The sequence below is a fragment of the Alexandromys fortis genome, unplaced genomic scaffold (assembly GCF_014885135.2).
Source record: "Alexandromys fortis isolate MF-2015 unplaced genomic scaffold, M_Fortis_MF-2015_v1.1 scaffold_89, whole genome shotgun sequence".
Lineage (NCBI taxonomy): Eukaryota > Metazoa > Chordata > Mammalia > Rodentia > Cricetidae > Alexandromys > Alexandromys fortis.
This window is the reverse complement of record NW_026067973.1, coordinates 777,217-794,170: the sequence shown is the minus strand read 5'-3', so window position 1 is coordinate 794,170 and position 16,954 is coordinate 777,217. Positions and strand designations below refer to the sequence as shown.

Sequence of the window (16,954 nt, the reverse complement as noted above, 5' to 3'; positions counted from 1 at the left end):
ATGAGCGTGTGTGCACGCACGCAGGTCTTATGCTTCTGTGTATGCATCATTACAAGGGCTATGTCATAGCCAGAAGCAGAGCACTCCATTATCTTCTGGTTTTTCCACTTTTTCTGCCTCTTCTTCTGTGATGTTCCGTGAGCCTTAGAGGGCGTGGTACTGATGTCCCATTCAGGACATTTATATTTCTATTCTAAAAGGAAAGACCATATGCAACTTAACAAAGTGAACATCACATTCCAGGTCCCTGCAGGTGTCACTTCCCTTTTTGGATTACAAACTCTGCAAGCAAGATCTCAAATGGGCCAGCTGTAGTAGTGTTTGCCTGAAATCTCAGCACCCAGAAGGCTTAGGCAGGAGAAGACAGCCTGGGATATACAGCGAGCCCCTATTGAAACAAAACCAAACAACAACAAAATTCTTGTAAAGCATGAGGCGTTTGCTGAGAGATCGGCTTTATGTGAACAAGGCACAGTTAATTTAAGATGAATGAAAAGCATTCGGCTCTGTTCCAGACACAGCGGTTTCCTTTTCTTTCCTTCTCTTATAAAACACAGCCAGGCTAAGCAATCATCCTTCAGCTGCTTCCAAAGCTCCACCTGCCAGGTGCTGCAGCCTAACATGTTGTGAAGGTTTCCTCCGACTGTAAGGGCTGCCAGCACACAGGGAGCAAGTCATTCTCCTAGCAAACACTTTGAGTAGCTGTGCCATCCTGGAGAATAACTTGGGGCTTCCTGGTGGTAAGGTACTTCTCCAATTTTTATTTGTTTGGTTGGTTTTTCTAGACAGGGTTTCTCTGTGGCTTTAAAGCCTGTCCTGGAACTAGCTCTGTAGACCAGGATGGCCTCGAACTCACAGAGATCCGCCTGCCTCTGCCTCCCAAGTGCTGGGATCAAAGGCGTGCAGCCACCACTGCCCGGCTGATACGTCTCCATTTTAAGTCACCTTCAAAGTAAGTGTTCTCTCTCTCTCTCTCTCACACACACACACACACCCTTAGCTCTACTGAAGCCTGGGTATGCCTGTCTTTTAGAATTTGTCCTGAACACTAGTGCATGTTTTCTTGCCTCGAGGACCATGCTACACGGGCTGCATGTAAATATTCCCACTACAGTCGGTGTCATGCCACCAACAGTTTGCCACTTGGCTCACAACATCCCCAGAGATTTCACAGGACTCCCGCTGTGTGAGCTGTATGAGCTGTGTGTGTGAGCTGTGTGAGCTGTGTGTGTGAGCTGTGTGAGCTGTATGTGTGAGCTGTGTGAGCTGTGTGTGTGAGCTGTGTGAGCTGTGTGTGTGAGCTGTGTGAGCTGTGTGAGCTGTATGTGTGAGCTGTGTGGGCTGTGTGTGTGAGCTGTGTGAGCTGTGTGAGCTGTGTGAGCTGTGTGAGCTGTGTGAGTTGTGAGCTGTGTGAGCTGTGAGCTGTGTGAGCCGTGTGAGCCGTGTGAGCTGTGTGAGCCGTGTGAGCTGTGTGAGCCGTGTGAGCTGTGTGAGCCGGCCCCATCAAGCCGCGGCTCTATTCCGAGTCCTGCTGGCATACAGCTCAGACAATCTCCTCAAGGCTGAAAACCACAAACCCCCTCCTTCACATGACACTTCTCATTTTCATGTAGACAGACATGCAGAGGGTAGCCGCAAAGTGCAAAGAAGTTTATTAACTACAGCGGAGTAAAGATTCCATGAGTCACAAGGTCAATGCGCGTAGCCTTACAGCTCATTGCCTCCAACAAATAAAAACTTTAGTTTGATTTTAAAAGTCAATGAGATACAGCCGTGAAGAGTTCAACACCGGAGTGGACTCTTCCAAAAGGAAGGTTTTGAGTTGGGTAATTAAGAGTCTCGGGCCACTCCATGGATCTTCTTAGAGTCCCTCTTCAGAACGGGAGCTCAGTGATGATAGAACATTCTAGTTCAGGATTTGGCCTCCGGGTTCTCTGTTGCTGTAAAACACACACACACGCACACACACACACACACACATGCACATGGCAGGGAGGGGTAACTTTCCTTTCTGAAGCACCATTGCCTGACTTAGGAGCCGCAGACAGTTAAGATGTTCCCAAGTAGCCTGAAGCCACAGGTCACGGGGGAAACAGAGTACTTTATAAAATCACATTTTGTAACATTTTTAAGAGCCCAAATCATAAAACTCAGAAGGTGATACAGCCACAATGAAAGACTTAAATCTCTTTCCAAACAATGATATAATATCATGTGGTTTGAGCCCACAGAGCAGCAGAAAGGAAAAAACAAAGGTATAAGAATGGCACCTTAGAAGATATTAAAACAGTAAGTCAAACAAACAAAAACCCTTTATCTTACATTCATTCTTAAAGGCAGGGTTCCATTGACCGCCTTATTGCCCTTAGGATCAAAAAGTTATATTGCAAACCTCAGTGTAAGGGTGAAGAAGGCAGCCTTGGCCTGGGATGCGACCGCAAACCCATGGAGCAAATAAAATTACTAACTTACTCCCTTACAATGAAAGGCTTCATTGGTCTGTCATTTAAAGGAGGAAGAACCATTTCACAACAGTGTGTGTGTTCATCAGGCATCGATCATCTTACCTAACTCACCAATTTCTGAGCAAGACAAAGCCTCACAATACACTTGCAAAAAAATCCCAAAATACAAAACTGGTCCCCCGTTTTCACAGGATAATGGTTTAAATGGGTTCTTGTCACACCTCTGACAGAGCAGTGAGGTCCACAGCATGCTCCCTCATAACTGGATCACTCTCTTCAGATCTTCAGGAGCCCAATTGTCTATGCTTGGTGCCGGAAAGGTTTCTTCTCTCTGATTATCTGTCAGAAAAGGGTCGCACTGGAGCGGCCACAGACAACCACATCTCTAACAAGCAGCCCAGAGACCCATGGAATCTAGCTACCAGTGACATAAAATGCCAGGTCCTCCTCTGCTTCTTCTGGGGGCCCCCATGACCAGAGGTAAATCACAGTGCTTATCAGAGAATCAGATTCATGAGTCATCAAGCTAGATTAACAAATCTTTTAAGAGTTAAAATCCCAGCTTCCCAAGAATAAGATCTTGGTGGTAAGTAGAATGACTTTTATAAGCTTCATAGTATATAACACTAACATGGAGCCCTCCTGAGCCATTTTAGGAAGAACCATGAAGAAAACCAGCTTGTTGAAACCAGCAAGGCTGGGGGAGGGGTCATCTGTGACTCTCACAATCGAGCCATGAGCCCTGTCACTCTCTAGAGAGGGCTGTTTGCACACATGCCGCCAGTCTTCCCTGATACGTCAGGGGCATCTTAATGGTTTATAGAAAACTTATTATAAATTAAAATTTATAAAGAGCAGAGGTGTGGGTTACAAGGCACAGAGGGAAGAGAGGGGTGATGCCCTGCGCAACCTCACTTCCTCATCTCTGTACTGAGAAAACCAGCTTGCAGGTGCCGTAATGTGTCCATCACTGGTGCAACCTGGAGCTAGAAAGGCTCTAAATAACAACAACACAAGAAAAGTGAAAAGACTTAAGGAAAGGACTACAAAAATATTTTCATAAGTCACCCCCAAAAACGTTCTTCAGAGGCATTTCTTGCCTCTGACTTGAAAAACGAAGAAGGAAACCACAAATTAGTCAGCCGCAGGAACACAAAATAACAAAGATTCTTTGGCCCAAAGTGTACCTAGCAAGACACACGAGAAAGACTCTTCTACCTCAAAATCTGCTTCCTTACTGTACATTGATAACACTTTAATACTTAAAGGACCCCGTTAAAATTAGTCGACAACTTATGAGCCTACTGAATCTAAAAAAATTGGGGTCAAATACTCCCGGTCCTGCAAACACAACTGATGACCATTAAATCACATAACGCACACTGAATACTTGCAACAGAAGACGTGCGTGAGGAAGCAAAGGCTACCTGTCCCAAACAAGCGTGTTGTTCATTGGCACGTCATCGGGAAACTACAAGCTCCACATCATTAAAAAGTACAATTTTGGCATCAGCAGAGTGACAGATGTTTAGTATCCTCCTTCAGGCAACTGGAAGAAAACACGAACTACCTTCAAGAGCGAAGGTAAACCAAGGGGTGTGTTTCTGTTCAAGACAAGAATTTCTTTGTTCCATCCAAGTGTGTTAAAAAAAAAAAAGGGAAGGCCTGAGTCCCTTCTGGAAGTTTCTGAACAGTTTATAAATATAAAATGAACACTTCTTCAATAAATAAATGGTCCTTAAAGTCTTCACCAATGACCTTCAGAATCTTCTGTCACTGCCATCCCCGCCAGTGGCACTTCTGGCCAGGGGAACCGGATATTTCCTGTTGTTAGGTAACCCTTCTTCCATCAGACACACTTCATCAGTAGGCCTCTTCATAGTCTGAATCCTAGAGGGGCAAGAATAGCAGATGTTTGTGCACTACAATGCCACAGTCAGATGGAGGCAAAGTTCATGTGTCTGGGGTCTCCAAATGGAACCTAGCTTGGGTACCAATGGCTGGGTATCCCTGCTAGCACATCTAAGAGTTCCATGGAGCATCACAGGACCTCAACACAGTCTTGCAGGCTGACCACTGCTTTGAAGACCCAGTGGTTCTCCTTATGATTTTATTTTAGGATCTAAACACACCAGAAATGCTTGCCTCCAGCAGAATGTACAGGGCTGAGGTTAGGAGCTCATTTACCTCGCTCCAACCTTTCTAGCTAAAGGACCCCGAGACACTTCTCTGTGACAACTTCAGCATCTCTGAAATGGAGATAATGTACTCTCTCTGTGCATCCCTGACTGTCCTGGACCTCTCTCTGTAGACCAGGCTGTCCTCAAAACACAAAGGTCCGCCTGCCTCTGCCTCCTGAGTGCTGGGATTAGAGGCATGGGCCACCGTGCCCGGCTTTTCTCTACTATCCGCCTTTATCTCCAGCAACAATGTCCTCCTGTGACACCTCCTAGTGTAAACTCAGCAATTCTCCCTTCTCTCTCTCTTTCTTGCTGCATCAATTTTTCCTTCTCTGTTGGATCAGCCACAACGGCATAGAAATGTGCTCCACCCATCATAGACAGCAACTCAACACACAGTACCCTCTACCTACTGCCCCAGTTCTCTGCCTCCTACCTAAGAAAAGCTATTGGCACTCCCTTCCTCCAATGTATCTTTGCGATGGTTCTTGCCCCTTCCCTGGTACCTTTTGTACTCACTATCCCAATGGGGCTACTTTTGCCAAGGTCACCAGTAGGCTCCACATCACTAAAACATCACCAGTGAACTCCCAGTTCCTGGAAAATTTTTCTTCCCCATCTCCCAAGATATCAAACTCTCTTGGTGGTCTTCAAACCAGGTCAACCCTTGTCATCATCTTTTGTTAATTCCTCTTTGTCTTTCCAATCTAGAAGCCTCCGAGAATTCCAGGCTCAGTCCTTTGACCTCTCCTACAAATATACTCATCTATTTCCTCGGTGGACATATCTCCATCTGTCTCTATCTCCTAATGGCTCCCAGGTCATATCTTCAGACTAGGCCTCTGTTCTGAAAACATAACTGCCCACCACACATTTCAAACTTAATATGTTCAAACTCAACTCCTGATTTCACTCTTACATCTTGTTCTGGGGTTGGAGAGATGACTAGGTAGTTAGGAACATTCTCTGCCCTTCCAGAAGACCAGGGTTTGACTCCTGGGGCTCAATAGTTAAAAGAACCTGGGTTCAAGTCCTAGCACTCACATCAGTAACTCAATTTTCAGGGTATCTGATGCCCTCTTTTGGCCTCCATGGGCACTGCATCCACACGGTGCACAGACACACATGCAGACATAAGACTCACACACATGAGATACAAATTTCAAGTTTTAGCCGGGCGGTGGTGGCACACGCCTTTAATCCCAGCACTCGGGAGGCAGAGGCAGGCGGATCTCTGTGAGTTCGAGACCAGCCTGGTCTACAGAGCTAGTTCCAGGACAGGCTCCGAAGCCACAGAGAAACCCTGTCTCGAAAACAACAACAACAAAAAAAAAATCGTCAGTGTTTATGCCCCAATTTAAGAAAAGATGCTCTTTCAACTGCACGCTAGAGGATGTGTGAGAGGTTCTCAGGCAGAGAACGTTTCCCTGGAAGAGCTGGAAGTGTTTTCACCTCTATGATCTCAGCACCCAGAATGATACAGATGGCACATGTCAGGTGCCAATAAACAATCATTAAATAAATTAATACAAGAAATGTGGCCAGGTGGTGGTAGAACAAGCCTTTAATCCCAGCACTTGAGAAGCAGAAGCAGGCGGATCTCTGTGAGTTCGAGGCCAGCCTGGTCTACAAGAGCTAATTCCAGAACAGGCTACAAAGCTACAGAGAAACCCTGTCTCAGAAAGAAAGAAAGAAAGAAAGAAAGAAAGAAAGAAAGAAAGGAAGCAAGGAAGGAAGGAAGGAAGGAAGGAAGGAAGGAAGGAAGGAAGATGGATACTAACTGTCTCTTACTCTGTGTTGTCAAAGTATTCAAACCCTGGAGAGTTGAGACTAGGTCCTTCTTCATAAACTAACAACTTTTTCTCAGCTCACATAGGAAATTCGAGCTCACAGAAGTCAAATAATGAGAAGCCCCGTGAGTGACTGGGCTGCACCCATCTGGAGAAAGGCTGAGCGGCTCAGGGACAGGTGTGCCCACATTAGATCACAGGTTGATTCTGAGGCGTCTCCAGCTGCACCACATCAGAGTCCTCCCTTCTCCTTAGATCCCAGGACAGCCACATAAGCCTGAGTCACTGCTTGTGCTCAGAGAGGGATGAGGACCTGCCAATAGGATGTCTCTTGGTGATAAAAGACATCAACCAAATCACATAAAGACTGTACACCCTGACTTCCTTTAAAATACCAGTGTCCATCAGAGAATTCAGTTCAGGGCTCTGAGTCCAGAAACTTGAAATCCTCCTGTAAAAATTCAATAGGGTTTTGTTGTTGTTGTTGTTGTTGTTTGGTTTGGTTGGCTGGTTGTGTGTGTGTGTGTGTGTGTGTGTGTGTGTGTGATCTGTCAGTAGCTTACTTGCACAACCCCCTTTCTTAAGAACACAATGAACACAATTCTACACCCATGAGATAGAACATAAAATCACGGACCGGTGAGATGGCTCAGTGGGTAAAGGAGCTTGCTGTCAAGTCTGATGACCTGAGTCCAATCCCTGGGACCCACGTGGTAAAAGAACAGAACCAACTAACTCCAGAAGAAACAGGCACTTACCAGACACTCTGCACAGCGGACACAAAACCTCGCCATGCAGTCATTGCTGTCCTCCTGGTCAGTGCTGTGGGAAGAATACATAGCAAAACTCAGCTGCCACAGTCCTTAGCACAGGGGACAGTTCCAAACTCAGGTATTGAAATCCCATGAGTGGTTTTATAGCTGACTCTTAAAAGAGAGTCGTTAGGAATAAGTAGGAAATAAGTGTGCACGAGACAGGTAGCAGAACACCCAGCAAACAGGAGCTCATCACCATCATACACTCAGGAAAGGACTGGACACCAGTACTGCTGGGGTGCCATGCTAGGGTGGGAACAGCAGCAAAGAGAAAGGCCTTGGCCTGTTGATGAGCTCCCACACCCACGTGGGTGAGGACGGTAAGAACTAATGTGCACTGTAATACCATACGATAATATTCCAACAGTTAGGGTGGAACTGCCATGCGGCACAGTGCAGGGGAGACCCAGTCTCTGATCAGGACTCAAGGAGTAGGATGAGAAGTGGACATGCAGCTTGATCCTGCAGGTAAGAAAGCTTCTAGACAAACAAGAGAGGGAAGGGGGCCATCCCAGGAATGCTGAGTCGGAAGAAAGCAAATGATGGACAAATGGACAGATTACAGGTAGAGACAGACAGACGTGTACACACACACACACACACACACGAATGATTATAGAATATCTAGAGGAAAAAGACATGAGCTGACTATAGCCGGCCTACAGAGTGAATGAGAGCAAATGATGGAAACATTTGACTTGGGAACAGACCACAGAGAGTTTTATATACTGCGCTTAGAAACAGACATCAGTATGTTTGTCAATAATTCTTGTGTGTGTGTGTGTGTGTGTGTGTGTGTGTGTTACACATTCCTTGAAAAGGGAGGTCTTTCTCCAGCAAATAAATAAACACATAGACAGAAAGAAAACTTTAGAACTTCCCAAGGCTAAGACTCCCTCATCCTTAGGCTAAGAGTCCTTTCACAGACAACGGAAACATCACAGAACTTTCTTTTTTGGTTGCTTTGTTGAGATAGGGTCTCACTATGCATCCTTGGCTGGCCTGGAACTCATTATATAGACCAGGCTGGCCTTAAACTCAAAGAAACCTGCTGACCTTTGCCTCCTGAGTGCTGGAATTAAAGGTGTGCGCCTCGTGTCAGCTACAGGGCTTTAATGTACATTTCTGTTCCTTTTAAGAAGTAAATCTGTTTCAGTGAAACGACTGGATTGTGCCTGCCCACTGGCAGAATGGTGATTAATAGATGCTTTTGATAACCATGTGGTTTGAATAAGAATGACCTCCATTGGCTCATATATTTGAATACTTAGTCACCAGGAAATAGAACTCTTTGATAGGATTAAAAGGATTAGGGGATGTGGGCTTGTAGGTTTTAGGGTTATGTCATTGGGTTTTAGGGTTTCAAAAGCCCATGCTAAGCCCAGTTTCTCATTCTCATTCTCTCTCTCTCTCTCTCTCTCTCTCTCTCTCTCTCTCTCTCTCTCTTTCTCTCTTGATTAGGATGTAGCTCTCAGCTGCTTCTCTAGTATCATGTCTACTGCCATGCTTCCCACCATGATGATAATGGACTAAGCCTCTGAAATGGTACACCAGCCCCCAGTTAAATGATTTCTGTTATTAGAGTTGCCGTGGTCATGGTGTCTCTTCACAGCTCTAGAGCAGGGACTAAGACAGTAGCCACACCCCTTCAGAGCATCTGCTGACCAAGAACAGCACATGCTTCTTTAAATTTCCTCTGCCCATCAGGGCTCTTCTCAAAGCCTCCTTCACTGCTCATACATATTCTGTTAGGAGATGAGATATATGCTCAAAATGTAAATGAGGAGCCGCAGCACTGCACAGTGTGGTTCCTGACAGAAGCTCCCTGTCAATCCCTCCCTCCGTGTCAATGTCCACAAATGGCACTCCAATCTTCCTCTGGTGCCCCTCACGGAACTACCCCATTTGGAAAGAAATCTCAGCACTAGAGCTGACCTCAGCCTGGGAGGGAAGTGTGTGGATATGGAACACAGGTGCTGCCCTCAGTGCAGAGCTATGAAAAGGACCCAGGCTCACTGTTGGGGTCTCAGCGGGACTTACTCGTCAGAAACTTCAATGGAAGACTTCTTATAGCCAGACCTGCTCCTCTTCTTCACCCCCGTTGCCTTCCTCCCCATCCTCACCAGCAGCAGAACTACCACTACTGCCGAGGGGATGAAGACGAGGATGGAGAGTAGGGCCACCGAGGACAGCATGGTGCCAAAACCTGTAGGGAGAACCGAGAGAGGGCTGTGCAAGTGCAGCCTGACTTCAGATCAGGCTCGGGATTCTTCTGATCCCAGCTTTGCTCATGCTTCTCATTACAAAGGGAATAAATTCACCACAGACAATAGAAACAATTCAAGAAGGATAAACATGTACACATAACTCCACCACCTAGGAGTCTACCAGTTCATTCTTCTTTCCAGGGGCCTAAAAGCACATATGGGGCAGGATGCAGATTGTAAAAGCAGAAGTCCTATTTTTTACATTATTTTAGCTTAGCATATGATACATTTGCTTTGATGTAACTAAAAAGATCCCGATTATAAAGGTCTTTCAAGCCAGGCATGGTGGCACACACCTTCGATCCCGCACTGGGAGGCAGAGGCAGGCAATCTCCAACCAAGGCCAGCCTGGTGGTTTACAAAGTAAGGTCTAGGACAGCCAAAGTTTACAGGGAATATACTTTTAAGGAAATATCATTTTTAGAAATCTGCCTTCTAGAAAAATGAAATCTATTCTTGCCAGGGGTCTAAGTACATAAATGTGCAATGGGTTATCATCAAACCAGATGACAATTATGACAAAGAAAAAGGTGAGGAGGGAGAGAGGAAGAGGAGGGAGAAAGGACAGGGTAGGTAGGCAGGAGGAAATAAAGGATGGAGGGAAGCCCCAAGAAATGGTGAGGAAATTATGACTCATAATGTGTTTCTATGTCTTTGGTTCAAACCCAGTTTCAAGTTCAAATAACCACATAATAGTCACCAGAGGAAAATTTTGAAAAGAGTCACTCATAACCTTATCAGCACAGGAGAAGGAAAGTGCCGTTTCTGTAGCATAAAGAAATGTAGCGCTGCCTACTATTAGAGGGAGCGCCCCTCACACAAGCAGCCTCTGAGCTGTAGAGGACCCCAACAGGACAACTGGAGTAAGTTCTACACCACACACAAGCACCCTTCATTAAATTGGGGGGATTGCTCAACATTCCACAAGACATTTGGTCACCTGAAGATAGAATGAAAAAGACAATGCAGAAACTATGACATTAAAAGAGAAAATCCAGCTTTCAAAGTTAAAATTGAGACAGCTCGGCCAGTAAAGGTGGTTCCCAACTCCTGCACGCTGTCTTCTGACCTCTAGACACCATTGCAGCATGCATGCCCACACCGACACACATACAAAATAAATAAAAATAAATAAACGTCTAAAGATTCAGTCTTAACGGGCATTTGAAGACAACTTTGACACAGTGATCCCCCAAGCCAACTGATGAGTTCCAGAAAACACCCGAGGAGGCACAGCAGTAGAGGAGCCTGGCAGTGAGCAGCTTACCCCTTTCTGTGACCGTGAGCTCTGTCAGGGGGATATTGTGGTACACGTCTGGAGGATTCTTCACGGCACAGCTGAACGTCCCATTGTCCTTCAGAGTGGGGTTGCTGATGCTGATGGACGCATCCCCTTTGTACACATTTCCAACCCAGGAAATCCGGTCTCGGAACGTGCCCGCTGTCGTTGGGTACTGGAAAGACTGGTAATGAAAAATCTAAGAAAGCAAAGACCACGAGAGAAAAGGTTAACTTGGACAACGCAATGAAATGAAAAGCTGAGTAGATCCAAAGTTAGAAAGAATTGTAAAATAGGGTTTTCTTTTCCCCCCAGTTGGCTTTTTTCTTTTGTTTTTAGTGCCTTTCTCGCCTCTCTCTTAGAAAGACAGGTCAATACAACTGATCCGAAAGAAACTTTGATGAGAGAGTCCTGAGAACTTGTCTATGGCTGGAGAGATGACTCAGTGGCTAAGTGTCCTTCCAGAGGACCTGAGGTCAGTTCCCAGCACCCACATCAGGGAGTTCCCAAGCACACAGAACTTCAGCTCTAGGGGATTCCACACTTCTTGGCTCTAAGGGCACCTTCACATGTTACCACACACACACACATACACATATACAACAGAGACCTACACACACACATACCCACACACCCATACATATATACACATAGAGACACACACACACACACACACACACACACACACACAGAGCGATCTAAGCAAGAACTTTCTTCTAAATTCTTCCTAAAGTCCCCAGGTAATGACCCTCAAGCAGAGGCAGCTTCACTCTCCACAAAACATTTGACAATGTGGGCAGATTCTTTTTTCCCACCAGGTTTTAAATTGTATTTATTTCTTTATAATTGACAAATAGTAACTGTGTATATTTATGGAGCACAATGTGGCTTTTTTGTGTGGTATTGAGACTTGACCCCTGGGCCTTGTGCACGCTAAGCTCTACCTCTGAGCTACCCTCGAAGCTATTTTTGCTTTTGAGGAACTGCCAGGCCATTTTCTAAATTAGCTGTATTATTTACATTAGCAAATTTCCCTTTTCTCCAACCTGCACCAATCCTTACTGTAATCTGCCTTTCTAAGACTTATTTTTATTATTTTTCATCGTGTGTGCATGTATGTACGTGTGTGTGTACATGTATGTACGTGTGTGTGTGTGCTTGCATGTGTGTGTTTGTGCATGAGTGCAGGTGCCCACAGGCCACTGTGAGCCATCTCAGGTCCTCAGCAAGAGCGGTGTACACTCCTAACCTCTGAGCCATCCCCCAGCCCCATGACTTGCCTACTTTATAACAGCTCTGTTTGGTTGTCTGAGGTGAGGTCTCATTACAGTTTTATTTTTAGTCCCTTTATAATTGGAGGCACTGGGCTTTTTCATATATCTGAACACTGATATTGCTTCTTTTGGGAAACGTCTGCTCAGATCTTCTGCCTACTGCTTAACCAGGCTATTCGTTTCCTTGGCACACTGGGTTGTGAGCTTCAGGCACCTAGTGGGTAGAAGTCAAGGGCACTGCTAAACTTCCCGCAGGCGTAAATGTCAATAACGCTGAAGAAGGGGAACTGTATCTGAAGAAACACCCGATGTTTGTTTATCACGGTTTGCAAATGGCCGCCACTGCTTCCTCCCTTGGCCCTCAGAACGTCACTGTAGCGTGGGAGGCAGGTTACTCCCAGGCACACAGCTAGCTAGAGACAAAGGGAGGTCTTCGTTTTCCAGATCCTGTCTCTCTCTGGTCTCTCCCGTGGCCGTTAACACAAGCCCACGTCAAATGCCTGATAAGCGTGCAATGACTCTCTACCATACTAAGGTGGCACTGCTTTGGACTTAGTGGCTGGACACTTGGTCGCCAAAAGCACATATTAACGCCTGAAGGTGTGACAGGCAGGTATGATAATCAACACGACTCTTATGCAAGACAGGAGGCTTCCTTCTTTCTTTGTTTACTTGGTACCTTCCACTTAGGACACCAGGCGTTTCCAACCACCATATTGCCTAACTTTGAAGAGCAATTCCTCAGAGAAGATGCTGAATCACTCCCTGGTCAGTTTCATCAAGAATTCACTTCACAGATACTTAGCACACCTCCCATGTTCCAGAGGTGTGATGGAACAGGATACAATGGGTGCCACACAATCATGGCTCCTGTTCTCATGGAACTTACATTTTGGTAGAAACGGTAAGAACCAACATATATTTGACAAGTGTTCGGGAAGGCGGGGGGATAAAGGAGGCCTACCAAGCCAACATGATGGTGTGTGCCTGTACTCCCAGTACTCAGGAGGCTGAGGCAGGAATGCTGTGTTGGTGAGCCCAGCCTGAGTTATACACTCAAGAACAGACTGGGGTACAGAGCAAACCTGTCTCCAAAAACCAAGTCCTATCATCGAAGTAAGGCTGACAAACTAACCACTTCTCCGCAACCCTGAGCGACAAGACTCTTGAATGCTGCTGATTCCTGCTCAGATGAGCTAGCTGGTTTCTGACTGGGCTCACAGACCGCACTCTGGGAGAAGCATTGTCTGCAATGGGGGTTCTGACTCCAGAAGCTCCCTACTGCTCACAGACGGCACTCTAGGAGAAGCATTGTTTGCAATGGGGTTCTGACTCAAGAAGCTCCCAACTGCTCACTCTGTCCTACTTTTGGCCAAGGAGGCAGAGCCAAATAAGGTCAGCCTGGTGTCCTGACAAGTCAGAATAAAGGGAACTATTTTAATCTAAAACAACAGGAACCTTGACACCCGCCGCGTTTCCTTTGCCAGTTACCTGTATCCCAAAACCACGGCACTCCACACCATGGCACTCAGTCACAGCTCCTAATGCACAATTCAAAGCGTATTCACTGAGATAAAAGGCATTCTTTTCCAATGGAGGAAAATAGGATAAAGAAGACTTTGTAAAATCCAGTCTAGGAAGGACAGCGAGGTGGCTCAGGGAGTAAAGGCGCCTTGCCTCTGAGATGAAGGTCTGCGTGCATCCCCAGGATCCAAGGGGTGGAGGGAGAGACCTGGATTCTGCAAGTTGTCCTCTGACCTTCATATGCTCACGTGGCACACATACTCAAATAAATAAATAAATAAAAATGCAATTTACATGTGGCTATAGTATTGACGTTTTTCAAAAATTATTTTATGTGTATGGGGGTTTCCCTGCATGTACATCTGTGTGTTAGTGCATGTCTGCTACCCAGGGAGGCCAGAACAGAGAGAGCATCTGATTCCCTTGGAACTGGAGTTACATGAGGTTGTAAGCTAGCATGTGGGTGCTGGGAATTGAACCCAGGGTTTCTCTGGAAGAACAGTCTGTGCTCTTAACTGCGAAGCCATCTCTCCAGCCCCAACATTCAAATATATTCTTAAATAGCACCCATTCTGAACCAAGGCAACTGAAAGAAAGAGAAAGGGTTTTTACAGCATTGTAATCTCTAATTAAACACCCATAATGGGACTTGAACCATAAATGTGTTTTATATGTGTGACTAAAGTATATTGCTTCTAATATTGCAAGACCATCTGTCACCAATGTCATCTGTCACCATTACAAAGTTCCACAACTTCCTTCAAAGGCAGCTATATAAATCACTGCAGATGTTTGCATGGCCAGAGGAGAAGCCAAGATAAATCTACAGAGTGCAGGACTGTCAGACAGACACGCCCACAGATACAGCGGATGGGAGCAGCTATCAGAGAACGGATGTCAGTGACGTGAGCGGGGAGTTTCTGGAGCCCACGTCCTGGAGATGCCCTTCTTAGTGCATCAGATCTAAAACAAAGCTGTGATGACACGCAGAAGGAAGCAACAAGGCAACCAAATCAAGCCCCATTTCCTCGTGGTTTCTGACCATCATTTTCCTTGAAGATAATGTGCAGGAGTCTTACATGGCAGAGTAAAAGGCTCTGTGTGATTAAACAAGTATCATAAGGGGCAGAAGACTAGCTTTCTCCAAAGCCCTATCTATTTTTATTTCATTTTCTAATTATTTTTTGTTTGTTTGTCTTTCAAGTCGGGGTTTCTCTGTGAAACAATCCTGGCTGTAATGGAACTCACTCTGTAAACCAGGCTGGCCTCGAACTCCCAGAGATCTGCCTGCCTCTGCTTCCCAATGGCTGGGATTAAAGGCGTGCGCCACCATCGCCTGGTCAGTTTCTAAATTTAACTGTAGTATGTATGTCTATGTGTGTGTGTGTCTGTCTGGAGGTGTGTGGTGTGTGTGTGTGTGTGTGTCTGGAGGTGTGTGTGTGGTGTGTATGTGTGTGGTATGTGTATGTAGGTGTGTGGTGTGTGTGTGTCTGGAGGTGTGTGTGAGTGTGTAGGTTGTGTGTATGTCTGTAGGTGTGTGTGTGTATAGGTGTGTGGTATGTGTGTCTGGAGGTATGTGTGTGTGTGGTGTGTGTGTAGGTGTGTGATGTGTGTGTATGTGTCTGGAGGTGTGTGTGTGTGTGTCTGGAGGTATATGTGGTCTGTGTGTATCTGTATGTATCTGGAAGTGTGTGTGGTGTGTGTGTCTGGAGGTGTGTGTGGTGTGTGTGTGTGTCTGGAGGTATGTGTGGTGTGTGTGTAGGTGTGTGTCTGGAGGTGTGTGTGTCTGGAGGTGTGTGTGTATGTCTGGAGGTATGTATGTGTGTGTGGTGTGTGTGTGTGTAGGTGTATGGTGTGTGTATACGTGTCTGGAGGTGTGTGTGTGTGGAGGTATGTGTGGTGTGGGTGTGTGTGTCTGGAGGTGTGTAGTATGTGTGTGTTTGGAGGTATTGTGGTGTGTGTGGGTGAGTGGGTGTGTATGTGTATGTATGTGTCTGGAGGTGTGTGGTGTGTGTGTCTCTGGAGGTATGTGTGCTGTGTGTGTGTATGTGTGTGTGTGTGTAGGTGTAGGTGTGTAAGAAGTCATGAAGGAACATTAGGGCTAGGCTTTACACATAGAAATCAGAGGACAACTTTTGACAACTTTTGAGTGTGCACTCTCTCCGTCCCCCATGAGTTTCAGGACTTGAACTTAGGTCATCAGGCTTGCGAAGCAGGAGTCTTTATTCACTGAACTAGGGCACAGGCCTTCTTTCTTTTTTTAAGTGTAGATCAAGTTGGCTTCAAGACTGCTGTGTTGCTGAGAATGGCCTTGAACTCTTGATCTTCCTACCTCACCAATGCTGAAATTATAGACGTGTGCTGCCATGCCAGGCACTCAGAGGAACGTTCTAAAAAGTCCACACTTACAGATTCTGTGCGACTGCTGCTGGGGGGCCGGTATGTCCAGTCTATGGTCAGTTTGTCAGTGACATCCGAAGATGACTTGAAGGTGCATTTCAACTTGATCTTCTCTCCAACATATCCCCGGACATGGGCATCTGCACTGATCTCCAGAGAGAGGGTGGGAGGCATACCTAGTGAGGCAAGGCCAAACACTATGCGTTTGCTTTGTTGGGTTATGCAATGTGAGTGAACTCTACAGATGCTTTGCATAATTTTTAGAGACCTCCCCCAAAAGCCAGAGCCACCAATGTACTTTCAGACAAATCTATGAGGAGCAAGGAGCTAAGATCCATTAATCTTTAATAACATTTTTATCATTTTATGGTCTTAAATCATAATAGCAACTTAAAGCAAATAGTTGAGTAAAAGTTAAAAACCTAATCCCATTAGCATTTTTCCAAACACAGGCTTGTAGTTGTTAAATACAAACAAGAGAGGGTTGCCATGACAACTATAAGACAACAACATCTATTCTTTCTCATTCTGTGACCTCCCTAACAACCCCTCAAAACACACACACATACACACACACACACACACACACACACACACACACACACACACACGCTCCAGGAATACAGCAGCTTTTATGAGGTCTAAGAGACTCAAGCAGTGGTGGCACATATCTTTAATCCCAGCATTTGGGAGGCAGAGGCAGGCAGATCTTTGTGAGTTCAAGGCCAACCTGGTATATAGCAGCGATAGTTCCAGGAAAAACAAGAACAGCTAAGGCTATACAGAGACAACTTGCTCAAAAGAGACAGAGTTTAGCCAGGCGGTGGTGGCGCATGCCTTTAGTCCCAGCACTTGGGAGGCAGAGGCAGGCGGATCTCTATGAATTTGAGGCCAGCCTGGTCTACAAGAGCTAGTTCCAGGACAAGCTCCAAAAGCTACAGAGAAACTCTGTCTCAAAAA

General features: G+C 45.8%; 1 protein-coding gene across 2 annotated transcripts in view; it reads right to left on the bottom strand.

The window, feature by feature from the left end:
• Window positions 1–1,629: 1,629 nt before the first annotated feature.
• Window positions 1,630–16,954, bottom strand: part of Mpzl3 (myelin protein zero like 3) — a 21,738-nt gene continuing 6,413 nt past the window's right edge. For both annotated transcript variants that reach the window (XM_050156406.1, XM_050156407.1), the window contains exons 2-6: window positions 16,004–16,170; window positions 10,785–10,995; window positions 9,291–9,456; window positions 7,194–7,257; window positions 1,630–4,355 (exon numbers count right to left, since the gene is read on the bottom strand). In XM_050156406.1, the coding sequence (XP_050012363.1) occupies window positions 4,329–4,355; window positions 7,194–7,257; window positions 9,291–9,456; window positions 10,785–10,995; window positions 16,004–16,170 (635 nt within the window). In that variant the 3' untranslated portion in view covers window positions 1,630–4,328. The remainder of the gene's footprint in view (window positions 4,356–7,193; window positions 7,258–9,290; window positions 9,457–10,784; window positions 10,996–16,003; window positions 16,171–16,954) is intronic.